The 27,990-nt window shown below is 42.4% G+C and overlaps 4 protein-coding genes across 5 annotated transcripts; 1 reads left to right on the top strand and 3 right to left on the bottom strand.

The window, feature by feature from the left end:
• Positions 1-159: 159 nt before the first annotated feature.
• Positions 160-15,875, top strand: tpp2 (tripeptidyl peptidase 2). 2 transcript variants are annotated; one of them, XM_069697761.1, is made up of 29 exons: positions 160-393; positions 1,287-1,415; positions 1,564-1,659; positions 2,092-2,196; positions 2,302-2,426; positions 2,572-2,735; positions 3,643-3,797; positions 3,904-3,980; positions 4,074-4,201; positions 4,617-4,865; positions 4,979-5,094; positions 5,243-5,414; positions 5,512-5,669; positions 5,778-5,854; positions 5,935-6,041; positions 6,741-6,895; positions 7,047-7,163; positions 7,265-7,365; positions 7,474-7,570; positions 7,672-7,809; positions 7,929-8,173; positions 8,599-8,677; positions 9,920-9,958; positions 10,412-10,563; positions 10,648-10,744; positions 10,879-11,009; positions 11,309-11,573; positions 12,038-12,157; positions 12,558-15,875. In XM_069697761.1, exons 1-29 carry the CDS (start codon positions 229-231, stop codon positions 12,645-12,647), a joined length of 3,849 nt encoding a protein of 1,282 aa, XP_069553862.1. In that variant the 5' UTR covers positions 160-228; the 3' UTR covers positions 12,648-15,875. The 2 variants fall into 2 exon arrangements, with proteins under 2 accessions (XP_069553862.1, XP_069553863.1); XM_069697762.1 differs by lacking the exon at positions 9,920-9,958.
• LOC138620504 (protein-lysine methyltransferase METTL21C-like) lies at positions 13,395-19,604 on the bottom strand. The gene is made up of 4 exons (XM_069697763.1): positions 19,301-19,604; positions 17,640-17,788; positions 17,430-17,547; positions 13,395-17,020 (listed from the first exon to the last, which is right to left on the bottom strand). The coding sequence occupies exons 1-4, from the start codon at positions 19,602-19,604 to the stop codon at positions 16,635-16,637; spliced, it is 957 nt and encodes a 318-aa protein (XP_069553864.1). The 3' UTR covers positions 13,395-16,634.
• Positions 19,604-22,279, bottom strand: LOC138620505 (protein-lysine methyltransferase METTL21E-like). The gene is made up of 5 exons (XM_069697764.1): positions 22,156-22,279; positions 21,540-21,644; positions 21,307-21,464; positions 20,093-20,210; positions 19,604-20,013 (listed from the first exon to the last, which is right to left on the bottom strand). Exons 1-5 carry the CDS (start codon positions 22,268-22,270, stop codon positions 19,604-19,606), a joined length of 906 nt encoding a protein of 301 aa, XP_069553865.1. The 5' UTR covers positions 22,271-22,279.
• A 2,141-nt stretch (positions 22,280-24,420) lies between these two features.
• Positions 24,421-27,928, bottom strand: mettl21e (methyltransferase like 21e). Its single transcript, XM_069697760.1, has 5 exons — positions 27,539-27,928; positions 26,717-26,874; positions 26,507-26,624; positions 26,317-26,414; positions 24,421-26,154 (listed from the first exon to the last, which is right to left on the bottom strand). Exons 1-5 carry the CDS (start codon positions 27,585-27,587, stop codon positions 25,828-25,830), a joined length of 750 nt encoding a protein of 249 aa, XP_069553861.1. The 5' UTR covers positions 27,588-27,928; the 3' UTR covers positions 24,421-25,827.
• Positions 27,929-27,990: the final 62 nt, after the last annotated feature.

Here is a 27,990-nt window from a genome sequence, read left to right as displayed (position 1 = left end):
CTTTAAAAAAAACGTGAAGATATAAATATAAGAGCAGGTCTGACTTCACGTGGGACCGTCCTGCTGAGTGACGGTTCGAGGAAGAGGTGTCCGGCGAGAGAAGCTCGGCTCGGCCCCTTTAAACAGCCCTCCTCCTCCTCCCTCCCCCCCTCCGTCTCTCCCACCGTGTTTGCTTTCTTCCCCATTTCGCTGCTTTGTTTTCATTGTCGCTCGTTTTTTTTTTTGATCATGGCCGCTCACTCCACCGAGGAACCGTTCCCCTTCCACGGGCTGCTTCCCAAAAAGGAGACCGGCGCCGCCTCTTACCTCACCAGGTTCCCCGAGTACGACGGCCGAGGCGTGCTCGTCGCCATCCTCGACACCGGCGTGGATCCCGGGGCCCCCGGCATGCAGGTAGGGAGCATGGACCGGCTGGCCTCGTGTAAAAATGTTGTCCGGCGCAGTTTGTGGCAGCTAGCACAAAGCTAAAAGGCCCCGACTCATTCACTAATTTATACACTGTCACTCAGCGGCTACGGCTAGCTAGCCTGCTAGCATCGCTCATTGACGACCATGACAGCTAGTTGTTGTTGTTGTTTTTTTTATTAAGTTTTTTTTATGACCCATCACATTAACACGGAGGACTTGATAGCGCGTTTGTTGTTGTTTTTTTCTCGTGCTGAAACTAGCTGACAAATAAATAAACTTGGACGTTAGCTGGTAAGTTGGTGGGGCCATTCGTGCTAAAAAAAAAATAATAATAAATAAAAAAAAAGCATGATAGCGAACAGCTGAATTTGTCCTCCTCGGTTTTCCTTCAGTTTTTTTTTTTTTTAAGTTTGTCTTGTGAGTTAAAGATGGACGGAGCGAGTAGATTAGTGCCAACAAGCTAAAATAACGTGGACGGTGAGTTAGCTGAGGTTAGTTCATGTTAACTACCAACTCACACTGGAGCAAAGTTAGTAAACGAGGTGGACAGGAATCTATGACTAGTTTCTGTGTAGCTCGGCCACGTCTTTACAATAAATAAAGGTCACCTGTTTATTTTTAATCTGGTCACCTTGCCTAAGTCGTGCTTTAAAGGGCACAGACTGAATGTGACTCCTTCATTGAGTAAACAAACCCGTGTAGAAGTGCTGTTAGTGGGGTTGGAGGCTTATTCGCTCTGCGGGATGGTTTGGACATCAGATTTAAATGAACTAGTAATAAGTTTGATATCCACAGTCTCCTCTGGTCAGTTTATGCATCTTATCTTTACCGTCTGAATTTTCCTAATCGGTTTCTTTCTTGATTATTACCTCCCAAAGGTCACGACCGAGGGGAAGCCGAAGATCGTGGACATCATCGATACGACGGGCAGCGGTGACGTGAACATGACCACGGTGGCCGAACCTAAAGACGGGACAATCGCCAGCCTCTCTGGGAGAACACTTAAGGTTCACACACAACTTTGATACGAAGACTCATTAAAAAAAAAAAAAAAATGACACATAGGGAATATTCCCTTCCAGGTATTGTCCTACATCCAAAGTAATTTCATGGTGATGTGTTATCTGACTCTCGCTGTCTTTTTATGTCTGCCAGATCCCTCCTGCCTGGGTCAATCCATCAGGGAAGTATCACATTGGAGTTAAAAATGGCTACGAATTCTTCCCTAAAGCTCTTAAAGAAAGAATACAGGTAGGAAGACGGGACATTATTACTGTACGAGGCCTGTCATACTTTTGATTTTGCATTACTGTGGTTGTGCCCAAAGCTCAGTGTTGTGCTGACATTTGGGACTGATGACCCAAACACGACATGACATGACAACAAGGTGCGCGTGGGGAGACATTTGAAGACTTCTGACCTCCACAAAGATTTTTAAAAGGGTTTTACAGCTACTGTTAGGACACACACAACATACTTATAATTAAAAATGTAAGTAATGATTTTCTAAAGACATGAAAAAAGACTATGATGCCGGCAGATGGTGTGGTTGTATGTTCTATCCACGTGCAGTGTTACTATTTTATTGCCAGAATCCTGCAGACAAAATGAAGTCCAATCTGTTGCCATCCTCTGTAAATGTATTAAAGATATTTGTGCTGTTATGGCTCTTTTGTCCTGTAGAAAGAGCGAAAGGAGAAGATGTGGGACCCACCACACAGAGCAGCACTGGCTGAGGTATCTCGCAAGACAGAAGAGTTCGACGTCACTCATCCAACCCCCTCACAGGTCAGACCGGTAACGCTCTTGGTGTACTCATCAGTATTTCCACAGTTGCTGTTCACAGTAATTATATTTCTCCGTACTGTCTCTCCAACCCTGCTTCCTCTGCAGATTGAGAAGTTGCAGAAAGAAGAGCTGCAGAGTCAGTCGGAGCTGCTGGCATCACTAGAGAAGAAGTACAGTGATCCTGGTCCTGTGTATGACTGTGTGCTCTGGCACGACGGCGTCACATGGAAGTGAGCCATACTCTCGTCATAGCCTCTTTATGCATGGTGTTGTTGTTGTTGTTGTTGTTTTTTACCTCTCCTCTTCCCTATTTTCTACAGCTTACTAATGGTGTAAGTATTATTCATAATGTCTGTTACCGTTTGTTCCCTGTAGGGCTGTAGTCGACACTTCTGAGTGTGGAGATCTGTCCCAGTGCACTGTGCTGAGCTCATACAGAGAGACGCAGGAGTACGCCACATTAGGAAACGCCGAGATGCTCAACTACTCCATTAATATTTATGATGAGGGAAATACACTCTGCATCGTCACCAGCGGAGGTGAGCATGAAATTCATCTTCATCATTTAACAGGGAGTTATTGCAGATTTGGAAGTCAACCCTGAGAACACCAAGCACTTTCTCAGCTTTTTCTTTTCTCTTATTTATTTTTGTTTTTTGTTGCTAATGTCACATTTTTACTCACTTGGGCTCATTTTTCACCACATCACCAAGTCCTGCCACTCTATGGAAATTGTGGGTTAAAGTAGGGACAACTGAAATGTTTTATTGTGTACTATAACAGTTATAATGTTATAAATCATAAAAAAAATTAAAAAAAACTTAAGACAATTTATTTTACAAATATTGGAAATAGACATTTTTCAAAGTGCTCAAAAGTGTTACCAATATTGGAAAAACGGGCGAGGAGCTTGTACATGTTTACATATTGAACTATCTACATTTTTACAGCCTCCACAAACGTCTCTCCGAGCTCTCTGTTTTTATCTTTGTTCACGTCTGCAGCTCAGTAAAAAAAAAAAAAAAAAAAAAAAAAAAACGCATAATTTTTGTCATGTCAGAGTTAGCCTCAGCTGTGGCGTTCACGGCTTCCCCCTTCTACTGAGGTACCTGGATTCTGCAAATGGGTTATTTTTGGGGACATTTTAAATGAGACATGTAGAAAAAAGTATTTTAAAGGAAATATCAGCATTTTTATGCTTAGATTTGTTTGTTTTTCCTGACGCAGGCGCATGATTTTAAGGAATGTTGGACATTTAAAACCCAACGAGAATTGAATTTTTTTTCAGTTTTTGGCTACGATAAATGTTGTAATTTCGACAACTTTTATAAAGAAAATATGTCTTTCAAACCTGCCGACAGGTTGTGTGGTTCAGACGGTTAAGGCTGCATAATAAGTAGAAGTCCTCAGTGTTCTCCTGTCTAACTGGCTTTTGTGTTTTCTCAGGAGCTCATGGGACACATGTGGCAAGCATTGCAGCAGGTCACTTCCCAGAGGAACCGGAGCGTAACGGTGTGGCCCCCGGTGCCCAAATTCTGGCTCTGAAGATTGGAGACACCCGCCTCAGCACCATGGAAACTGGCACAGGACTCATCCGCGCGGTATACTCCTCAAAATCTTTGTCAAATAGAGATAAAATAACAGTTTACCTCTTGTTCTAAATCTTTTTACAGCAGTTTATTCTTCATATCTCTCTGTCACTTTAAGATGATTGAAGTCATCAACTACAAGTGTGACCTGGTTAACTACAGCTATGGGGAAGCCACCCACTGGCCCAATTCAGGGTGAGTGTTGCGAGAGTGTGTGTAATGATGGTGGTTCTGTCACTTCTTGTTGCACGCTGTCACTGATTGCTGATTTTTGAATTTGTCTTTCAGGAGGATTTGTGAGGTGGTCACAGAAGCTGTGCAGAAGCACAATGTGATTTTTGTTTCAAGTGCGGGAAACAACGGCCCCTGCCTCTCCACGGTCGGCTGCCCAGGAGGAACCACCAGCAGTGTCATAGGTACACGCTCCGATTAAACACGTCCTGTCGAATCATCGTTGGTTGACCTGGGGAGAAAATCAGAAATACATGTTGTTGTTTTTAACTTCCAGTCAAGTGATCAAACTGCATTTAACCTGATGTGTAAACGCGCTTAAAACAAGCTAAGATTTTCTTGAAAAATAATGTATTTTTTAATTTATTACTAGGATCACTCTGGGGTCAGACGGCTATGTAGTTTATAATATTCACAGCGGAAAAGATGGAAAAACATTAGATTTCAGATTATTGGCCGTTCCGATGTAAAATATTATGATTAGCAGTTTGTTTTATGATGGAAAATCCCATGACACTGAACTAATAAAAGGTATAGATTGTGTAGCCCTAATTCATTTCCTTACATGTTACCTTAATTCGTGCCCTCTTCACCCTGTAGGAGTTGGAGCCTACGTGACTCCAGACATGATGGTGGCGGAGTATTCCCTGAGGGAGAAGCTCCCTCCGAACCAATACACCTGGTCTTCCAGGGGCCCCAGCACTGACGGGGCCCTGGGGGTCAGCATCAGCGCCCCTGGCGGTGCCATCGCATCTGTACCCAACTGGACTCTCCGTGGTACCCAGCTGATGAATGGCACATCCATGTCATCCCCTAACGCCTGCGGCGGCATCGCATTAATCCTCTCGGGTATGTCCAGGGTCGTAGACTGATACTCTGTGTGAGAACTTACCGCATGTATATGGAAGTGTGTGTGTGAACTGGTGTGATTTAAAAAAAAAAAAATGATTTGTGTTATGAAGGGCTGAAGCAGAACGAGATCCGTCCCTCCGCTCCTGCTGTGAGGAGAGCTTTGGAAAACACAGCTCTGAAGGTGGATGACATTGAGGTGTTTGCACAAGGCCATGGAATAATCCAGGTAACGTGACATTTGCTGCTATCAGGGCTACATTTCCTTCTCCGTCTCTTGTTTTTAGTGTGTCATTTTACTTTCATTGTAAGTATTTTGGTATTTTATTGCATTTTTCGTATGCCATCCAGTGACCTTCTCCCTTTCTTTCTCTCAGGTGGACAAGGCATTGGACTACCTCACTCAGCACGCCTCTTTACCCACAAGCCACCTCGGCTTCTCGATAAGCGTGGGATCACAGAGAGGTATCTACCTCAGGGACCCAGCCCAGATTCTTTCACCTTCAGATCACGGAGTAGGAATTGAGCCCATCTTCCCGGAGAACACAGGTACCAGCACAGTCATGTTTGCTTTTACAGCATTTTATTTTTGTACTGCCTTTTTTTTTTTTTTTTTTTTTTTTACACCATCTGTTTTCCATTGCAGGAAACCCTGAGCGAATCTCCTTGCAGCTCCACTTGGCGCTCACGTGTGCAGCCCCCTGGGTCCAGTGCCCCTCCCACCTGGAGCTGATGAACCAGTGTCGTCATGTAAATGTCCGCATCGATCCTGTGGGACTGAGAGAAGGAGTGCACTACACAGAGGTGGGGACATGACTGAGGAGGAGGAAGGGATGGACACCTTCTTTATGAGTGTATTATTATTATTATTATTATTATTATTATTATTCACAGTGAATGTGTGTGTTTCAGGTGTGTGGGTACGATACAGCAGCACCGACCTGCGGCCCTCTGTTCAGAGTTCCAATCACGGTTATAATCCCCACCAAGTAAGTTCTCGCATGATATGAGCGTTTTGTTTGTTTTAAGAGGTCTGTGTGTCTGACAGCCCGTCCCCCCCCTCTGACAGAGTGACAGACAGTCGTAATCAGGAGGTGTGTTTCACAGATGTCCACTTCAGACCAGGCCAGATCAGACGCCACTTCATCGCTGTTCCTCAGGGAGCCTCCTGGGCAGGTCAGTGTCTCAGAGATGAGAGCGGTGAACAGTCGGCATTATTCAAAAGTTTCAGTATTTGTTAAAGGCATATAAAGTTTAAATTTGTTCATTCTTTTTGCATTTAATGTACCATTAAAGTTAGTTTATAGATTCATTTTTAAAATTAAAAACCAGAAATTGATTTAGCTTATTTTAAAGTGCTTTTTGTGCAGGACTTGATTGATTATTTGTTATTTTGAAGGAGGTAGTTTCTGATGCTGCTTTTCACAGAGAGGTGTTTGTGTCAAACCTTACTGATATAAATTAGGTTGAAAAGAAATAATGGAAACAATGCAGATAAGGAGCATCACAAACCCCATTGTCGCTAAAACAAAACAAAAACATTACAATAATCTTTATTATGGTAGGATTTATTGCAGGACTGTTGTATTAAATTGTAAATAGCACCAGACGGTAAATGCTGCATGCCTCTCGGCAAGTGTACAATCATCCTCCTGCGATGGTTCCTGAGACTCTTGGTCTTAAATTGATAAATTATTAGAAAAGGCAAAACACCTGGGGAAAAATTATAGTCAGTCAGCATTATCAACCTGTGGTCTTTGGATCTGTGACTCTTTCTCTTTGCTTCTTCCTCCTGCACATTGTGGTTTCACCGTCATCCTCTCTTCTGCTTGTTGTTCTGATTTTCTCCTCTCTGTTCTCGTCTCCCTCCTGCAGAGATCACACTGACCTCTCATTCAGGAGACGTGTCGTCAAAGTTTGTTCTTCACGCGGTGCACCTGGTCAAGCAGAGAGCCTACCGAGCTAATGAATTCTACAAGTTCTCGTCACTGTTGGAAAGAGGCTCACTAACTGAGGCCTTCCCTGTTCTGGTATATAGATTTAATTTGTAACATAGATTTCATTTGACTGGGGCATCTCACTGGAAAAACATAGTTCTCTTCAAGATGCCGTTGAATTCATTGGCTGCATCCGTCTAAAAATGAGAAAAATAATGCGCGGTTCTTTTTGTTTTCTCTCCAGTCAGGTAGAGTAGTAGAGTTTTGCATTGCGCGCTGGTGGGCTAGCCTCGGTGACGTCACGGTGGACTACAGCATCTCCTTCCATGGACTCCACACTTCTCCTTCACCCCTGCACATAGTAAGAACAAACCTTCCGATCAGCAACGTCTGAAACGTAAGCTGCAGCTCAGACACTTTCGGTTCCCGTCTGGTTTTGACTCTTGATTTGTTTCGTCCCAGCACGCCTCAGAGGGAGTGACCAGCTTCGATGTGTCGTCGACTCTCCGATATGAGGAGGTGTCTCCCACTATCACCCTCAAGTCATGGGTTCAGCCCCTTAGGTGAGTACACACACACACACACACACACACACACACACACACACACACTGTTCTTTATTAAAATCGCAGTTCCTTGATTGAGCCCTCTTGTTGTTGTTGTTGTTGTAGGCCCTTAAGTTCAAAGATAAAAGCCTTAGGACTGAGGGACGTCCTGCCGAATAACAGACAGCTCTACGAGATCGTCCTCACCTACAGCTTTCACCAGGCACTGCCAAAACCTTCTGCACAACATATGAGAGGAGATACATCTTTCTTTTCTTATTTTTTGTGTTGCGTGTGTATAATCTTGTTTTGTTCCGTCCTCAGCCTAAGAGTGGAGAGGTGACACCCAGCTGCCCGATGCTGTGTGAGCTGCTCTATGAGTCTGAGTTTGACAGTCAACTCTGGATGCTGTTTGATCAGAACAAGAGACTGCTTGGTTCAGGGGACGCCTATCCACACCAGGTGCACTTAGCCACATTCACTAGTAACCACAGAGGACTGCACGTGTTTCATTTACAAGATGTTCACTCATATCTGCAGGAGGTACTTACTTTCAGTTGATTTCTGTTTTAATTCTCCAGTATTCTCTGAAGCTGGAAAAGGGGGACTACACTGTCCGTCTGCAGGTCCGTCATGAGCAGTCCAGTGAGCTGGAGCGCCTTAAGGACCTGCCGTTTGTGGTCTCCCACCGTCTGTCCACCACTCTCAGTCTGGACGTCTACGAGACCCACCGTGCTGCCCTCATGGCCAAGAAGAAGGCCAACTCTGTGACTCTGTGCCCCGGTGCCATGCAGCCCTTCTATGTCACAGCCCTGCCGGACGACAAGTGAGTCCAAGAACTTACGCAAACTACAAAAAAAAGTCTTATTTGACTCGTATGATGATGCCTGATTGCAGAAAAGGAGATATTTGCTGCCAGAACTGTCACCTATTTACATTCAGACTCTCATAATGTACAGGAGACACATTACATTTGCCTTGAGATGACGATTGCGTCCACAGTAAACAGAAGAAAATTGGATCACTGATCAAATGTGAGGCAGCCGGATTGGGAATGACTGACTCGATGTAATCTGCCGAGACTCTTGAACCCCAAATATTTCACTGGCTGCCTTCCTGGATAAGAGAATTTTAGTTTATTTAAATGAAATCTTGAAAAGTTTCTCCATATTAATGAAATCAAATGTGTAATATTTCTGTCTTTATTCTCTCCCTCTCTGCCCTCTTCCCTTTACTTCTCCCCCTTTTCAGGATCCCTAAGGGGACGAGTCCAGGATGTTATCTAACGGGCTCTCTCGTTGTGCCCAAGAGCGAGTACGGCAAGAAAGCTGTGAGTAGCTCAGTTCTTTGTTCATCTCTGTACTTCAGGGCTGGGGTGGTGCTGGTTTTAACTTTTGCCAAATCAGGGACTTGTGCACTTTGCCAGCAGCATACAGAACAAACCGCAGGATAAGGATGAGGCACGTTTACTGTAAATTCTGACATTTAGTCATTAACTATGTGATGTGGGAGGTTTTCATGGTCCTGAAGATTTAAACCAGACCAGCACTCGGCTGCTCTCGATTTTTTTTCTTCTTACATATCTCTGAAATGTTACTTTTTTCACCTTGACACCCAAACTGATCAGTCTAGTTGCTTCTTCCTGTAAATTGTTTTCTCTCCTTTTTGTTCATGCATACATGTTTTGGTTTTTTTTTCTTTCTCACTCATTTGCCTCCATGCTTCTGTTTCTGTCCAGGCTGATGTTTCAAAAGTCAGATCTAGTTGGTTATTGGGTCATTAGATCACTGACTTATATTTGAGAATATTTTTTGGTTGCTTACATGGTCACGTTTCTCTGGACCATGTTTTCACCATTTCCCACTATTTGGAAACATTTTAGTTGGAAAAGATGAAACAAAAAAGGAAATATTACTTCAGTTTTCATACTGTTTGTTTCTGTTTTGACTAGTAACCAAGAACACCAAGTATTTGTTGCTTTATTGGACCAAAGGGATGTGTTTTTGCCCAAAAATTGAACAAGTGAAATATTTGTAAAAGTCAGCAACAAAAATGACACCTTTGCTTCTTTATTAGCTATTCTTGTATATTCTGACATACTTAGGCTACAAGTTCTCATCATAAAAATCTAAAGAGCTGAATTTCATTCACTTCTGAGTATTTTGTAGCATTTTATTCACAGCTTTAATTAAGTGACTCCAGTAAAGAGGACTTTCACTTTCCTGAAAATCGTTTGATCGCTATAAACACATGAGAATTTTACTTGAGCCTCAAGTCAAATGTTCACTCTGAATCCACTGACTAATTGAAGTTTTCCTTACTGAAAGTTTGTAGGAAAAACAAGTAGATCAGATTTATTAGAAGTGAGCAGAAGATAGAAATCTGATCTTTTCATCAACAGGGATTCCACCACTGTTTCCCACTGTAGCATGTGTTTAATAAAGCAACAGGCAGGTGGACGGACTCTCTGAGTCTCTGATTGAAGATGACGGATGAAATGCAGAAAGAGAGAATCCTTTTATTGGTGTGTTTGTGTTGTCTCTTCCTTACTGTGTGTTATTCTGACCACCAGGGGCAGGCCTCTGCAAAACGACAAGGAAAGTTTAAAAAGGTACTGGATGAGCTAGAAACACTACAACAGAGCAGCCACTGTTCTCCTACCATCTGGACATGGCTTATTCTTTACCTTGAGATGGGATTTGTTACATCTGCAATAATCATGTCAACGCATGTCAATATATCTGTGCTGAAATATGCAACAATCTAGTCATCATGGTTATTTTTGATATGGAGTGATTTACGTTTTCTGGTGGTCAGTGCAAATACTGGTGTATCTATAAATATCCACATCACTTGATAATTAGTACCATTTCAACTTTAATAACTGGGTATTAAAAAGTATTTTTATTAACTTGGCTAAAGAGATATGACCAGAAGGAGTTTGGTGTATGAGGGAGAAGGGTGAGGAGTTTGGTTGCAGAGTAGTAACAGAGGTCATGGAATTTGTTGACTGTGTCTGTTTCTAGATTTTGACTCATACGTTTCTTTGTGTGTGTTCATTCAGGATGTCGTTCCAGTCATCTACCACTTAATTCCTGCTCCCAACAAAACAAAGAATGGAGGGAAGGAGAAGGACAAGGAAGGAGACAAAGAGAAAGAAGTGAAGGACGAGTTTGCTGAAGCCATGAGAGATTTAAAGATCCAGTGGATGACGAAGTGAGCGCCGTTTCTCATCGGTTTTCTACCTTCTGCCTTATTCTTTCAATTGTCACTCAACCGTCCGTCATCTTTGCTGCTCAGGTTGGACTCCAGCTCCATCTATGATGAACTGACGGAAAACTACTCCGATTACCTTCCGCTGCATGTGCAAAGACTGCACCAGCTGGACTTGGAGAAGGTAAACGGAAACGGAGGGGGAGTTCTGTCGGGATCTAATCCCAAGAACACTGAATTCTTTTGTTCCAGATGTTTGTGTCTAAACTCTGCAGCCATCTTTGCTCACAGCCATTTCTCCTTTTCTCTTGTGTGAAGGAGCGTGTGAAACGTCTGAGGGAGGTGGTGTCAGCGGCAGAAATCGTCATCTCCCACATCGACCAAACAGCCCTGGCTGTTTACCTCACCATGAAGACGGACCCTCGGCCGGATGCTGCTTCCATCAAGACGTATGTCACCCTGAAGAATCGTGTTAACAATAGAAACACAGTTATTTATGAAGGATTCTGTTTCATTTGGATGAAGCATGAGTTTCCACCAGCTGAGGTGAAAAGCGCCCCAGATCCTGACACATCTCACCTCGTGATCAATGTGGTTTGTATTTCACAGCCTATAAAACGTCCGCAGTCGTCAAAGCAGCAGTGTGTAACTTTTGAACGAAGAAAATAACAAAGGAAACCTTGAATTAATAAGCAGTAAGCTGAGCTCACGGCCCTGACTGCGACTTGTCTTGACATCCGTGTTGCAGGGACATGGAGAAGCAGAAGTCGTCCCTGCTGGACGCTCTCTGCAGGAAAGGCTGTGCTCTGGCCGACCAGCTCCTGCTGCCGCCTGCGTCGCAGGACGGCGCTGCCGCTGCCGATGTCGCTGTCGCCTCAGTACAAGTGGAAGCAACGGAGGAGGCTGTGGAGCAGGTGGCCAGCAGTTCAGACGACACCCCGCACAATGTGGCTAAAGCCCTGACGGACGTGTTTTGGGAGGTGCAGAAGTGGGCGGAGCTCACTGACTCCAAGGTGAGTACAATGTTTTCAGAAAATGAAGGGAAGGCCTGAGATGTTAGTGAGCTGTAAGTATTACGATGTGACTCTATATTCCCTATGTGAAAATAAAGGATAACGCTGGCAATATTTCATATTTTTCTTATTGACAACTAATCTTATGAAAACACCAAAAAAGTGTTTTTGGTTTCTAGTGAAAATAATCAGACTTCAGCTACACAGGCAACACTTGTTATGGGGATAAGTTCCTTGTTGGTTTTGGTCTTTTCATGGTGTTGAACTTTTTCATTTAAAAAAACAAAAAAACAATCAGTTATAAAGGCCACACTTTCTACGTAAAACCGTGTGCTTTCCTCTCGTTTCTCTACTGAAAGGTTTTATTTGGTGAATCATCTGTATGTTGCAATTAGGCTTTCTGACAATTCAGTAAACATTAATCTAATATATTTGGTTTGTCCTCCTTTGTTTCCACTGTTCAGTTGCTGATGTTTTCATATAAACATGCTCTGGTGAACAAGATGTACGGCCGAGCCTTAAAATATGCCTCAAAGATGGTGGAGGAGAAGCCCAGCAAAGAGAACATGAAGAACTGCATCCAGGTACGAGAACAGTGACGGCTGACGTCTGTTCAACATAACAAGATTATTATTTTTTTTATGGGGATGTCCTGATCAAGTGTTTTTGTCCCGATCTGAGTCCTTTATTGGTGATTATCTGGCGATACGGAGTACACATACTTTTATTTTTATCTATAATACAGCAGGACAACGCTCACTTCAAGTTTGTTTTAAATGATTTAAAATCGATACAATAAATTTGCATTACTGTTGAAAAGGTCTGAAATGCATTAAGAAAAATTGCCTCGATCGACCCGAATAGTGATCTTTGAGATCGGCTCGGTTCATCAGTCTTTTCTAAATATTTTGACTGCTTATGCTCCCAAAAAAAAACCAATGTCAGCTTTGTTCACCGAGATCCCTTCCTGTTTCTTGTTTTCAGCTCATGCGTCACCTTCGATGGACACACTGCGCCACCTTCAGTGAGAACTGGCTCCCGGTCATGTACCCCGTGGACTTCACACTTTTCTAGGCACAGACACGCGCACACATACATGCATGCACGGGCAGCATGGCCATACACGGTCCATTACGTGGTAACTTTGATATCATGTCCCTCAGGGTCACATGGTCTATGCATCTGACCAACCAGCTGCCTCCTGGGGTGATTTTTGTTTTGTGAATGTGGGTGACCGCCAAAATAAAGGATGACGCCGAGTTAGTGTAAATGGTTTGATGCACTCGGCACCCTGCCAGGCGAGGGCTCTTGTTCATCCTGTGGTTTTAGTCGATCAAACCAGTTATCTTTTACATGTCTTGTCGAGCATCACGCAGTTGTTCATTAGCATACAACAAGCAGAAAAAAAAATAACTCGGCTAAAAGAAATGTTAAAGCTGTAAACTCTCGCCAAGGCTTATCGATACTGTAGCTCCGTTATATTTTACTCAGGTGTTGTCCTTTATTTTGTTGTCACCTGCAGATTTGGAGGCTCTCGCTTCCACCAGATCATAGAAATAACCTCATTCTCTTGTGTAAATACTGTAAAGAAAAAAACCAAGAGGGCCAGTGTGGACTCCAGGGATGCATCCCAAGTCTTTAAAAAAAAAAAACAACAACTGTGATCCCATCTACTTACTTATAAAACAACAATAGAGAACTCCAAGCTGGCCATCAAGGTACTTCAGTGAGAAGACAGGAGGACTCACTGCTGCTGGATGTTCAGACAGTCTGCCTGCTTCCTGAACTAAAAGGAAGTCTTTGACACAAATTAATCTCCTGTTCTTTTCTTCCTTTTTTTTTTTTTTTCTTTCTTCGATCGTTCCCGCCATGCCGGGTTCATAAGTGTTTGGTCCTGTCTGTCTCGGAAAACACAAAACATTGTTGAGGTGCCTTTCTACGTGTACCTTACCTTTTTCTGATGGGATGACGAACAGCGCAACGGTTTTGTCCTCAGGAAGCCGCAGAATCAGCGGCGACCGTCGACACTCGCCCGCTTTGCAGTCGTTCCACCCGTTAAACTTTCGGTGTCAAATGTGATTTCGAGTCGGTGTCGGCAGCGTCGATGCGTGCGCGCTGTATGCAGGGCGTCGGTGACTTGTCGGGTAACAGGAAACCACTTTGTTGGTTTCTGCTGACCTGTGGAGGTGTAGGCCACCGGCTTCACATTTGACAACCATCTTACCAGACCTCATAAACATGACGATGCAGCAGTCGGACGTTCACAGCCGACTTCACGGTGAAATGTTCACACAGTATTCGAGATGTTTTTGTGCAGCTTTTAAAATGTTGCACTTGTACACAGTGTCATAAAATAATGTACATACACACATAACATACAAAATATTAAGATGCAATAGGTATATAATACAAATATTATTCGAATTGACGTATTTTGCATATATGCATGTCTTCTAGGATGTAAGGAAAAATAGTTTTATGTGGAAGCAGATTTTAGCTTGTTTGAATCTGAAAGGTTTTTAATCTGAGACTAAACAATATCCACTGTTGTTTTTTTCATGAGCGTGCGTTTGTGAATGACTTTATGTACTTGTGAGCATATTCTATGTCCATGAACATTTCTCCCAACCGAACTGAAAAGATTCAGCCATTCAGAGGGGCTTTAAGCATGATTTCATTTTGGTTTTTCTTCTGATATCTTATTTGCTTTAAAGAACCACACCAGTGGTTTTCTCTGATTTACTACAAATTACATAATGTCTGCTTGAAATCACAGCTTTTGCACATTATGATGTTTTGGATTTTTTTTTTTTTTTCATGCATTTTTCCCAGGAAGTTTTGTTTCTTGAGTCGGATAGATTTGTAGTGAACACCAAGTCTTATTAATTAGGCGCCTTTTACCACAATGAATATGAACTTCTGACTGTTTGGGGATTGAAGTGTGATGTTATTAGTAGCTCGTGGTCTCAAGCCGTGAATAGTAATGTGGAGTGGTTAATAAGGTCTAGTGAGCTCAATTCTTTCTGCTCACCCCAAGATTTCCTTTATTTTGTAACTTGTTAAACAAAAACATATTTTTCAGACTTGGAGCAACAACTTTTTCACTATGTATTTGTGGCTATTCCCCAAACAGACTTTGATGTGTAAAATTGATGGTGTTCTGCTTTGAGTGCTTTTTTCATGTCATGTGAAAATTAATGTAAAAACAATAACTGCATAATGGAGGGAAAAAATGCCCCTGAAAATACAAAACTTCACAGCCTGCATTTAATAATGGTCATCGGAAACGTAAAGAGGATGCATGATCAGTAGTTGAGAAGCTAAAACTTGCACAAACCCTGGTACGGTCCTTTAGAATATCACCTGGATTATGTCAAACGTGCAAAAAGTATGATTTCCTGTATCATATGTGGTATCGTCAGTTTAACCAAAGAACGGTTTTCCATGTTAAGCTGGTTTGATTGTCAACAGAAGCATGAAGGCATAACAAAACTGAATAGAAGAAAAATAGATTCACTCTCTGAGCTGATGAAAACCACTGGTGTAGTTAGGGGGGGGCAATAATTTATGCTTTCGCCTTTCCTTGATGTTGTTTTAAGATCTCAGAAGTGGAAGCTCTGTGCTGAAGAATGTAAAAGCAGCTGCTTCCAAGCCTCTCGTCCTCATGGGTGTCAAATCTTTTCTGGGAGTCAATCAGTGGTTAAAACTCGTGTTGACCCTGGGGTAGGAGCTGTTTGTGTTGGGTTTCTGTTTTTAGCTGTGACTTGTATCACTTTCGGGAGCAGCCTCGACACGGGCCTCTCCGAGTGTTCGCCGGTTGGTTTTTTTGTTTTTGTTTACATCATCCTCTGCTTCTTCACCCTTTTCCCCCCTCTCTTTCCTGTGTTTGGGTTTTGGTTCAGACAGATGTTGCGTTCAGGGCTCAGTTATCTAGAGTACGCGTTGCCAATGACAAGTCTCTCCAAAAATGGCCTTAAGTTTCACCACAGGACTTTACCGTCCACTTCTGGCACCAAACAGACTTCTCGTATCTGTTGCTCTCGCTCTGCTGGTGTCAGGAAAGACTTCAGAAATGCTTCTTATGGATGTTACGTGTTTATATTTATAGTGATTAAAATCTAGCAAAATGCCAATATTTTAAAGAATGTTACGAGATAAGGTTGTACGCACTTAGTATTATTTTATACCCATTCTTCCTCGACGACGTGGGAACGACCTGAGCTGTCACACTTTTTTGTGGTCACATGGAATTAAAGTCACAAACCAGAAGAATGACACTGAATAAAAAATGATTTGGAAGAATTGAAGTGTTCACTGGTCGTCACTTGTATGAACGGCAAATGAGATGTTGGACAATAAAATGTAAAAAAAAATATATATATAATTCACATACCGAAAAAAAGACATTTCTAAGCTGATATAGACTCACATCATACATCTTGTTTTATCCCACCAACAGTGTTTTGTTCACTTTTATATATGTATATATATATATATATATATATATATACACAAAGAAAAGCAATTAAATCTTCTCATTTGAGAAGCTAAATCCACCAAATTTTTGGCTTTGTGTTTGACAGAAACAATCCATGATGAAAATACTTGCTTAATTTCCTGTCAATCAAATGATTCACTGATGATTTCAGTTCTACAATGATATCATTCATATAGCTCTGAATACCATCGCTTACACAAAAGTAGACTTTCCCATGTTTTCCACATGGTACACGTGATCACATGTAAGGCAAATGTTTGCCACATATATGTGAAATTCATGTGTTTTTCCAAACTGATCCAAACTGAAACTCCTCTGATGTTTTACAGAATACTGTAGTCTACAAAATGCAGAAACCATCCATGATGCAGGAAACATAAAGCAGAGCGACTCTACTGTCAGATTTAAACTGCTATACTAATTTTGGCTTTGGCCTACTGTCACACACTGCCGCCTCGTTTTGATTGAGCCCTTTGACTTCCTACCACAAAACAAATCACTTCAGAGGCTCTTACATAGGGCGCCCATAATCCCGTGGGCTCGTACAGCAATCCATCCATCTCTCACTCTCTGCTCGTTGCCATGAAGATCTTCATCTCTCCATCTTCAGCCAGTAAACTTGTGTGAAAGGCGTTCTTGAAGTTCTCGGTGAAAGTCAGATCGGTCTCAAACCTGACCTTGTTGGCCCAGATCAGGGCCGTTCCTGGTCTGCAGAAATGCTTCATGGTAGCCAGGAGCTCGTCCAGGAAGTCGTGATGGTAGACCACGTCGGCTGCCAGCACGTAGTCGTACCGGTGGACGGATGAAGGGTAGGTGCGCTGCAGGTCGTAGCCCCAGGACAGAGCTGCCACCTGGGGCGTGTGTCTGCAGCGACCCTCGGTGTTCCTCGTCACGTTGACCTGGAGGTTAGTCAGCACCTCCGGTAAGTCTGTAGCTGTGACTGAAGCTCCTGAGGACGCAGAAATACTGTCGACATCAACACCACAGTCAGACGGTAAGAGCTCATTACAGTGTCTGCTCAACAGCAGCACCGAAGGTTATGAATCTAATAATCCTTTTTATGTTTATCGTAATGGAGTAGAGTGCTTCGCCTATTGTGGTCCATTTTGCATATTTATCTTTACAAAATGACCCAGTCTTGACCACAAAAATGTATTGTCAGAATTAATAAATTATCAATGTGTCGTTGTTATTCTTTGAAAAATATGCAAACTATTAATTATTTTAGATACAGTACATATGTTTCAATCTAAAATCTTTCCAGTGTGTGTGTGTGTGTGTCTGTTTGCACAAGCCCTGTGATAATGGTTTACTCTGTGATGACCGTTAAGGTTGTGTCACGTCATGATGATGCTCACCCAGCAGACTGGCAACGACGGTCACCACTCCTGTTCCTGCTCCCAGCTCCAGCACCTTCTTCCCCTGCAGGTTCACCACGTGCCTGTTGTTGTCCAGAAAAGAACACAAAGCCAGCGCCTCCAGGACAGAGAAGGGACAAAAGAATGAATAACTGAGGTGAGATGGAAAGATATAAAGCTTTGTAGCATTTTGTTCTCAGAAATACTCACGGCCGGCCACATCACGGCTCCGTAAGAGTCGATGGATTCACGAATGAGAATATCGTGCCCTGCATAATGGTAGATGTCTTTATCAAAGCGGCTAAAGAGTTTAGAAACCCAGAATTTCTCCTGCACAGCTGTCTGGTTCATGGAGTCTCCTGTGGAAAGAAACAGAAACGGGTTTTTAACGTGGTCCCACACAGTAAAGACCAAAATGATGCAGTTCACTCGGCATGAAGGACAACCTGAAGTCGATGGGTCAGTCATTTGATGTGGTGCAATAAAAAGATTAAGTCAGGACTTTGAGGGGTATAAAACATGACATCATTTTGTATGTGGACCAAATAAGAGTTAAGTGAAAAAAAAAAAAGGAGTCGCTGCCTCGATTGCTTTTAAGCTCAGACACTCGATCTATACCGACGGACGCAATCTGCTCTCTTTCAAAAGGGAAACTTGGTTACAGTTTTGGCGTCACCACTTTTTGGCCTCACACCTTTTTGGCCTTTCCTCATGTGTCTCCCGTCCCACATCTCAAATCTAATTCAATCTACTATAATATTGCCAGCTGGCCGCATCATTGAAGCTGCTGTTTCACTTAAAGAATCTGCCAACAAATTAAAGTTGAGGCGAACAGAAATGAAAACTGAAGAAAAACAAATCCTGCCCTAACTTCTGATACCTTTTATTCATGATTGCTGCATTAATAAGTGTAATCATAAGCAGAGAAAAACACTGAATATCAAAAAAGTTAGCTTTCATGTTGTTGGCGGCTAAGCCATGCAGATACAGTTTTGGTGTTTAGGCAGGTTTTGAGATATCTGAAATTGTTGCTGCCACGCAAACACTGAGAAGGTGAAATTTCTTTATGTTGGTCACAATGCAAAAAAAAGTTACATTTCAAACAAGACTGTGAGTCGAAAAGGTCATGCTGGCAACTCTGTGGGGTTTATTCACAGTTTTGCTTTGAGCTAAATGCTAAAGTTAGCATGCTAACATAGTCTAGGATTTGTTGACCAGCTGTAAACAGACTTTAGCTGAAGTTGATGGGAATTCTCTTTAGATTTGCAGTCATAAACCAAAGCGTTGGAAACGTTTTAAAATGTGATCTGCTGATGCTACGTTTTCTGTTTGTTTGTTGTCGCAAAAGTAATATCTTAAGTAGAAATCTTCCTTATCCCGGATTTAATTAGAATTCATGCTACAGTTGTTGATACTTCTCCAGAGTTATCTTCTGGGGAGCATGAATGTATCTTGATAATTTAGCACATATTTTTTTTAGACATACAATCTGTGGTTGGTATATTTCAGACTGGATCATTGTGGAGGATCAACGCCAACAAAAAGAGCCATGAAAAATAAAAAAATAAAAAACAATGGACTTTATAGACTTTCCTGAATCAGTTTCTCTGTTTCTGTAAACACTTTTTCTCTGGAGCTACTTTGTACTGAGCAGGAAATAGTTCGTATGATATCGAGGTGACAGGAGATCATAATCTCTTCATGCCTTTGTGGTTTGACACAAGTAAAGAAAATGTAGCTTTTATTTTGGGGATTTGAGTGAATTGACCGTTTTGTTGAAAGGCAATTGGACTTTGATATTTAAGCTTAAAATATGCAGGTGCTTTTAATCTATATACACAAATGTGCAGTTTCTCTGACAGATGATTCACCTGTAATGTCCTCTTCTCTTGAATCTGTGTCCTCTGGTTCATCCCTCGCTCTCTCATCCTCCTTGAGGATCTCCATCTTCCCCATCGCTTCCTCTTCATCACTCTCATGCTCGTTTTTTTCTTCCTTCTCCTTTCCTCTTTTAACAGCTGACATGTCAGATTCCTGTGTTACGTCCTCATTTTCTTTTCCTTCGCTTTGCACCTGACTGATAGAGTCAAGTTCAGGCTCGTTGAGGTTTTGTTCCACATGCTTTTCTTTGCTCTCCTCCTCCTCCTCCTCTGTCTCTTCTTCATCCTCCTTCATCAGCTGATCTTCCTCCTCCTCTCTCCCTCTCTGCTCGTTGCCATGAAGATCTTCATCTCTCCATCTTCAGCCAGTAAACTTGTGTGAAAGGCGTTCTTGAAGTTCTCGGTGAAAGTCAGATCGGTCTCAAACCTGACCTTGTTGGCCCAGATCAGGGCCGTTCCTGGTCTGCAGAAATGCTTCATGGTAGCCAGGAGCTCGTCCAGGAAGTCGTGATGGTAGACCACGTCGGCTGCCAGCACGTAGTCGTACCGGTAGACGGATGAAGGGTAGGTGCGCTGCAGGTCGTAGCCCCAGGACAGAGCTGCCACCTGGGGCGTGTGTCTGCAGCGACCCTTGGTGTTCCTGCACAGGTTGACTGTCAGGTTGCTCAGGACCTCTGAGAGGTCTGTGGCTGTGACCCAAGCACCTGAGGACAGAGAGAACACAACACAGGTAATAACCTCGCGGGTTTGTGCGTGAGAACGTGTTCGTCTCTACTGACTTACCGAGGAGCGCTGCCACAACAGACACCAGGCCGGTTCCTGCTCCGATCTCCAGGACTGCTTTGTCCACAAGTGTCAGCTGTTCACGATGAGTGTCGAGGTGGTGACAGAGGGCCAAAGCCTGAGAGCCACAAAGATGATTCTTACAGTCAGTATTGATGTCCAACTCTGTGACAGTTGATATCTTTATGGTGTCAATACGTTTTGTGATGTATTATGCAGGCAGGCTCATGACTTCATCTTTACACTTCTTCAAAGGAAAATCTGTGAGAGCCCAAAGAAAACATTGCAAGATTTACAAAAGGACTAATTGCCGACAGATATATATATATAATGTAGTATAATAATCAAATTGTGAACTCGGCATCATCTTGAAATGTTATTTGATCCTGCATATTCTCACAATGACAGACTTTAGCTTCCGAGCCTTTTTCTTTTCATTAAAGGCATTTTAAAAAAAAGTATTTTTCTAAAGTCTGTTTTTATTTATCAACACCATTTTACTTCTTAATGACACTTAAGTATGATATAAATCAAGGGCACAGTCAAGGATATCATTGGCTCTCCCCTCATACAGAGGAGTCAGAAAATTGACTGCTTTGTTTATTTCACAATTTCATGATTATATTATATATCCGTGTCTGTTAATGGAAATATTATTAATTTCATAATGTCTTGTTTATTTTTTTATGTTGACCACTTTGAGCCTTAATGAACTCACTCTAAAACAGGAATAACAGTCTGTTATTTCAACCATTTTCATGGTGAAATGAACGTCTAAACACAACTTTTCACCAGTGAAGGCTCGTAAATTAAACAAAAATCAACTAAAGTCTTGAGTGGTTTGATAGAATTATAACTACTATTGAGCTCATATGCCGATGACATCTAATGGGGTGATGAAGACCATGTAATGTGGTCGAGAGCCCCAACAAGAAAAGGTAGTTAACTGGATCTTCAATGTGGATAGTTTGTCAAAATATCATAACAGTACCAGGTGATACGTGTTGCCACGCTGGGAACTCTGTGAATCTTTTGTTAAAGCTTTGAGTTCTTGTGATTGAAATCACTGTTGCTGCTTGATCTGTGTTTGAGTGCATAAACGGAGGCATCCTCCAAAGCACAGAGCGCTGGAACACATTGCCATGGTGCGGGCAGGTCCTGTGTGCAATATCAGGACAAATACCAGTTCAAATCTTAGAAACAGGGTTCCTCACCGCTGGCCATATCATGCCCGCATACGAGTCAAGACCCTCTGTGATGACGATCTCCTGGCCGACGTAGTTGTACACCTCTTTAAAGACTCTGTGGAAGAAAGATGGAGCCCAGGCCGGCTTTTGTTGTTTCCCCACAGCTGATTCCTCTGATTGTGTATCTGAAAAATATAAACATCAGACGTTCAGATGAGTGTGGTCTGCAGCAAACATGTAACCCACATCGTTCATCTTACCTTTTTCCTCCTCTTCATCTTCCTCCTCTTCATCTTCCTCCTCTTCACTTCTCATATAATCCGTTTCCTCCACACAGCATGTGGACAAAGTATCCATATAAAATGCTTTGAAATGTCGGACAGACAGATGTTATCAGTAGGATATAGATAGAAAAATAAAATCAAGTAGAGGTCAAACTTTGTCTTCTGTGTTTTTGATTCCAAAGTGATAATAAAAACAAGACTAAGGGAACAGAGAAGAGGGTTGTACATCATTACATGCAGCTGTATAACATGTTCAATTCATATACTTTAACATTTTTTTACTTATTTGCTACGGTGATTTCATTTCTTTATCCAGAGTGTTGCTATGTTACATGATCATTTCTTTTGTTTTAATTCTGACTATTTTTGCATAAATATTACCCATAAATGTCGCACAATAAACAAGTAAAAACTAATTTTAAAGAGTTTTTTCAAGATGATTTTAGTCAGAGAACACAAGACATGTTTCCAAACCCCGACATACAATTCAATTTGACTTTTAAAAGTTCAATCGTCAAGTACTTCCCCCATAACTACTGCAAATACAGTGAAAACATCAAGTTCAGCTATGGACCTGTGACCTTCGACCTACCTGCTGCTGCTGTACGCTCCAGTGAAAAACCTCGGGAGCAATCCGACTGCATCTGGAGACCTCTGACTGCGAGGTTATAGAGACTCAGCATCCTGCAGGACCCACCCATCATCATCACAAGGGCATGAGGGTATTTTTAGAGCGCCGCGCCCACGAAAGATTCAAGAGCAGAGTACACGTAGATGCACAGACACACACAGGATCACCAGCCATGGATCCGTGCCTCCAGTGTTGCTTCCAGACTTCTCTGCTGGTGCTTTGTAAAGACCTCCACAGTCTGTTATCTCACACTGGACACAACATGAAGGAATGCTCAACCTGTAAGAGCTTCTGTCCTCTACTGAACTCTCCTGAAATGATCCACTAACTTTCATATGATTTTAACATATCTGTGTCCAGGTACTGCAAGTTATGCTGCAACTGCACCAGTTTTATTTGGGCGTCTACAAATAGTAAGAGGGACACAGAGGGGGGGAGGGGCGGGGGGTAAGCCCTATGGAAAAGTAGGCCAATAGATGATTTGTGTTTGGCTGGATGGCATCTTGGCAGAGAGCCACTGAATATGTGTTGTGACCAAAACATTTTAAACCTACAAGCCACATTGGATGAGTTTGGTTGCACTTTGCGTTCAGCCCCCTATTTAGAAGTCCTAACAAGTAAACACAAATTTAAATAACAATTTATAAAACACTATCATCTTGTTTTTAAAAGTATGCAAGAATTTATTTGTCAGCAAGTGTTCCTTCTCCTGTGGACATCAACAATAATTTTATCCAATAATAAAGAAAAATGGAGATGAGAAGAAACGTAATAAAAATGTAAAAATGACGTAGGTTGTCTGGAACACGTCCACGCTAGGCTTCCCTGCTTGCTTATCTTGCAATAATCTCAATTACCCGGAGACGGGAGGTAAGAAGATCAGACCGGCATGCAGCCTTCTGGTATCAAGCCCCTGGAGAAAGAAGGGGCCTTCGGTAACCAAAACCTCAATTAGACAACCCTCAGTTACATTTTAAAAGCTCCTGACCATGACGTTTCACCTCCCACTTTCAGGTGTTATCAAATGAAATCAATACCCATCACAAAACCTGAAATCCATCCAGGACCTTGAGGGGTGTTGACATGTTAATGGAGGGTGGTTAGGTCATTGCCTAGCTGCGCTACTGATGTGAAGCAGCCTTATTTGGATAAAAGATGGGAGTTTTTAAGCTCGGTGACAGGCAGTATCTCAGCGGTGTCTCTTGGTGGAATGTTATTTGTCATCGAGAGGTTGTTGAAAGAGTGCTAAAGTTAGCTGATATTGTTACGAGGCCGCCACACACACTTTTCAGCTGTTGAGTGTTTGTTTATCTTGACAATGTTATTGACATTCACAGCCACAACCATAGATATCCTCCTTCCTTCCTCTTCAATCTAACTCTTCACCACTCCTCCGGCTCCTCAGCAAAACAACACATATCCATTACGTGGGCAAAAAGTCAAGGAATGATGGGTCAGAAAATGAGCCAGAAAATGTTGAAGGATTTGGAATCATGAATAAGATATCAGGTTTAACAGGTGTCATTAATAGCAAGGTAATCATGCTAACTGGTGAGTTTCCAAAACTTGAAAAATTTGTGCGTGACGTTGGTGTTCATGTTACTGAAGCAGCACTTACTGCCCAATATGGATCTTTAGTTTGACCTCCTTAAAGTGGTTTGCTGGTCAAACATTACCCAAAGGAAGTCTTATATTTACAAAATAACATACAAGAAAAAAAACAATAACAGCAACCACCAAACTGCTGTCAACATTTCAAGTTTTCTGTATGTTGCAAAGAAGATCACATTATTTATTGAATTAGTTTGCCTTTTCTAATTGTATGTAAATAATGACGTTTTAAAAGTGCAGTGTGTGATTATTATTGCGTTTATTCGGAGGTGAACTATGAAAATAACCACTAATTTCCTGTTGTGCTGTATCCTATGTGATATTATGAAAAGGCCTCATATTTCTATCATTTTTAGGTTTTTCATGTATGTTATATCAATTAAAGGTAATGAACATTGTTCTAATACGGTCTAAACATATATGTATATTTTCGATGTTTAGCAATAACATTGCTGTAATTTTGTATTGTTATGTTACTGTCCCAGCTGTTAAATGTGATTATCCGTATCTGCTTCATCCTGGAGCCTAAAAGGAAAATTTAGTTTGATAAAAAAATGTATTTAAAAACCATGTGAGTTGTACTTTGATGTTGGTGAGTCAAGTCAAAGTGTTCCTGGTTCATTAAACAACAAAAATATAGGAGTCATGCAGGCGTTCTGTGTGAAGCAGCGGAAACACAACACATCACTTTTTAAGTTGATGTTGCAACCCTTTAAATAAACAGTTGCCTATTTACTCATCCAACAGTTACTGCGCAGCATTATCAATCACATGGAGTCATGTTTGTCTCTTTTAGCTCTGTTTTGGTCTCCACAAACTCCTGAGTATGACATTTAATATCTGGCTATTCATCTTCTGAATTCTCCACTATGTTAAACCGCTAACTGTGTTTGACTGCTGTTAAGTGCTGAGAAGACAGTCTACGGTGGATTTTTGGAGCTTTTGGGCTGAAAATGATGCTATTGTCATGGTTTTGGACTTTTCAGCCTTCCTGTGTTGGCCCCAGTTCTCCGATCCGCCCCACCTGCAGCCACTCACACAATTATACACTCCTATTGTCTCCTGCTGCCACGCCCACCTCACCTGCTCTCATGCTGCATTCAGATCGTGTCGTATTTACCGTGTACACGAGAAGAGTCCATATGAACGGCCCCCTCGTGGTATTCATGAAGGCAACTCGAAATTTTCTTAAAGCCTCGAGTTCACGCGTTGCGACATATTGGCGGACGTTTACCTAAATGGCCGAGGCCATGGACATTCATCTTTTGTTGGATGTTAAGCTAATAGATTGTTTTTTTCCAGTCATGTAGAGTTTGTCTTCATAACTTAGATAATAACCTACGTCAGAGAAAAATGTTGATCTTCCCAACGGTTCTCGTCTTTTCTCTCTGAACCTTTACTTTTGTTCAACGTCCCGTCTTGTTGTCGTGCGTTTGACTCCTCGCTCTTTGCATTGTAAAAGTTATGAAAGCAGTAAAGTTTCATCACTATGAGCAATTTCTTTCACACAATTCCATTGTTATTTTACAAATATCAATTACAGCAGAAAAAAATATATCAGAAAACAATAATTGGATGTATGAGACATTGCTAAAATGAAACGCTGTGTCTGTACTCGTGGTCCCCAGAGGAATTCATCTTCAGTGAACTATCGCTGACTGTAACTTATCAGGCGATCCATTCATACCTCTCCAGATCTTATCCAAACAGGTTCCTCTAACAGCGATAAAACCTGATCATATCGTACAAGTAAAGTCACACAGCAACAGACTTCCTAATTACAATCGACTATCTCATCAGGAATCCACTGGAAATATCCAGAACAGTATGTTTGCATTGTAAACTCGCTGGACCAGTGACAGCAGACTGAGCCGAGACCTCGAGTGTGAGAGCATGTAGCTGATGGAGGGCATCCAGATAGAAAGGAAATCTCAACGCGATCCTCAAGTGGTCTTGACCTAATTTCAAAAATCTGACCTACTTCAACATGCAATAAATATACTGTTCTGTGTGTTTAGCAGTTCAGGCAGCAGCCTCCCTGTGGTCCTTGGTCCTGTTATCCTTCCTCCAGGCTCGGTACAGTTTGATACTCAGACTCGGGAGGTCATACAGCTCCTCCACGTGGAAACGCTGTCGGAAGCGATCCACAAAGCTGTTTTCTGGGTCCAGGCGGAAACGCATTGCCCAAAGGATCTGAGTGTTTTCCTGGCACAGGTAGTCAAAGGTGTCCATCAGCTCTTGCAGGTAAGGGTGGGCGTACACCACGTCAGCTGCCAGGATGTAGTCGAAGCAGTGTGTGGCACGGGGGAAACGCTGCTCCACGTGCTCTCCCCAGACGAGCTCCGTGACCTGGAAAAGATGAAGTAGGGTTTATACACTATTAAATCAATGTATTATATCCAGAAGTTGGAAACTATTGGTGTTAGCTGCACTCAAAATGTTGAGGGAATGATAGCGCACTTTACATATCTGATTTCTTTTCAACTCTAGGGTATAAAATGTAAAACCTACCAGAGGGATGTACTTGCATTGGCCCTTGGTGTTGCGCATTACGTTGTACTGGAGGTTCCCCAACAAATCTGGTAGGTCAGTGGAGGTCACCTTAGCACCTGCAGAGAGACAGTGTAACTGAGGGCTGAAGGAGAAACAAACAGCAACAGATTAAGTCAGAGCTCATCTCTGGATTGGCTAGTTTCAGTACCTAACAGGCTGGATACGATGGTGACGAGTCCAGTTCCAGCTCCCAGTTCAATAACATTTTTGTCTGTCAGGTTGTATTTGTCTCGGTTGGTATCCAAGAAATGACACAGCACCATTGCCTGTTTGGAGATTAAAAAAAAAAAAATGTGTTGGTGTCACGGCTCACAAGTAAGAGGTCTTAGGTGAACTGCAGGACAATGTTTGGACGCACCGAGGGCCAGAGCACAGCTCCGTAGAGGTCTGTGGACTCTTTGATGCGGATCTCCAGACCAGAAAAGGTGTATCCCTCCCAGGCCTCCGGGCCCATCACAGATGGATGGAAACACCGAGCCATGATGGCGTCGGCTAGCTCTGCATCCACAGCAGCACCTGTGTTGGTGCCCACAGGAGAGACAGATAATTATGTTTATATAGAGATCATTAACAATCAAAGTTTACAAAGTGTTGTGGCATCGTGACTGAGGAAAATGCCGAACCTAGAATAACACACGAGACAAATGGACTTTTTCACGTCAGACAGATGTTGTAGCAGATCTTTTTTTCTGTATTTGAATACTACAATAGATTATTGAGGCGTTTCTACTTGATGCTTCAGCAGCTACTACTTTCTCCAATCACTCGTTTTATCTTCAGACTTATACAACAAATGGTGAAAAGGCCTCGTTTCATTTAACACTAAACACATTTAGGTTCATAATGCTTCTCTGATCCCGCTGAGTTTGTTTGTAACCTCCGCCATGTGTCACCGCTGCTCAGAGCATCCGACCCACAACTTCAGTTATGTAGGTTTAGAGAAAGGGTCAAGGGAGCCCACGGAGCGACAGTGCAGAGGCCGAGTGGGGTCGGGGAGGGCTCAGGAGCTCAAATCTTAACTTTTGTGTGTGTGTAAACAACTACTCTGACGTTAGTCATGTTCAGCTCATTCACGCAATTGACCTTTTTATTCATGCAAACTACCTATTACTGTCAGAATGAATTAATGAATGTTACTGAAATGATAAAGAAAAGGTTTTCTGTTAGTCCAAATCCTCACCTTGTTTGGTCTTAGAGTCCTCCATGGCCTTAGACAGCTGCGTCTCCATGTCTGAAGGAGTCCAAGCAGGAGGGCAAGAGCCCAAAATAGGAGATCTTCTGTATGTCAGCCAGCGGCGGCTCTATGGTTTGTGGTCCAGAATGAAGTCCTCTGTATTTGTGTCACTGTGGCGCCTGATCTCAGGCAGTCTGTTAACGGTCACGTTCAATGGTTTTAAGTTACACACAAATAAAGTGTTTCTCCAGTTCTTGTCCAACAATCCCACAACGAGCCTCAGCTCCGCCTCGTATGTCCAGCTCTCTCTGGGCATAAAGCAGTAACAGTGACTGACAGCAGCAGCTACCCTGCCACGCTGCTAAATTGGAGAAGGAAGAGGAGGAGTAATGGGTTTTAAATTTAAGACCGGCAGAATGAAAAGTACCCACAATTTATCTCGTTAAAACGGAATGTTT

Source organism: Brachyistius frenatus, unplaced genomic scaffold, assembly GCF_029030835.1.
Source record: "Brachyistius frenatus isolate BFR_SWC_R1_liver_20210118 unplaced genomic scaffold, ASM2903083v1 Contig_24, whole genome shotgun sequence".
NCBI classification, from domain to species: Eukaryota; Metazoa; Chordata; class Actinopteri; family Embiotocidae; genus Brachyistius; species Brachyistius frenatus.
This window is presented reverse-complemented; position numbering and strand designations above follow the sequence as displayed.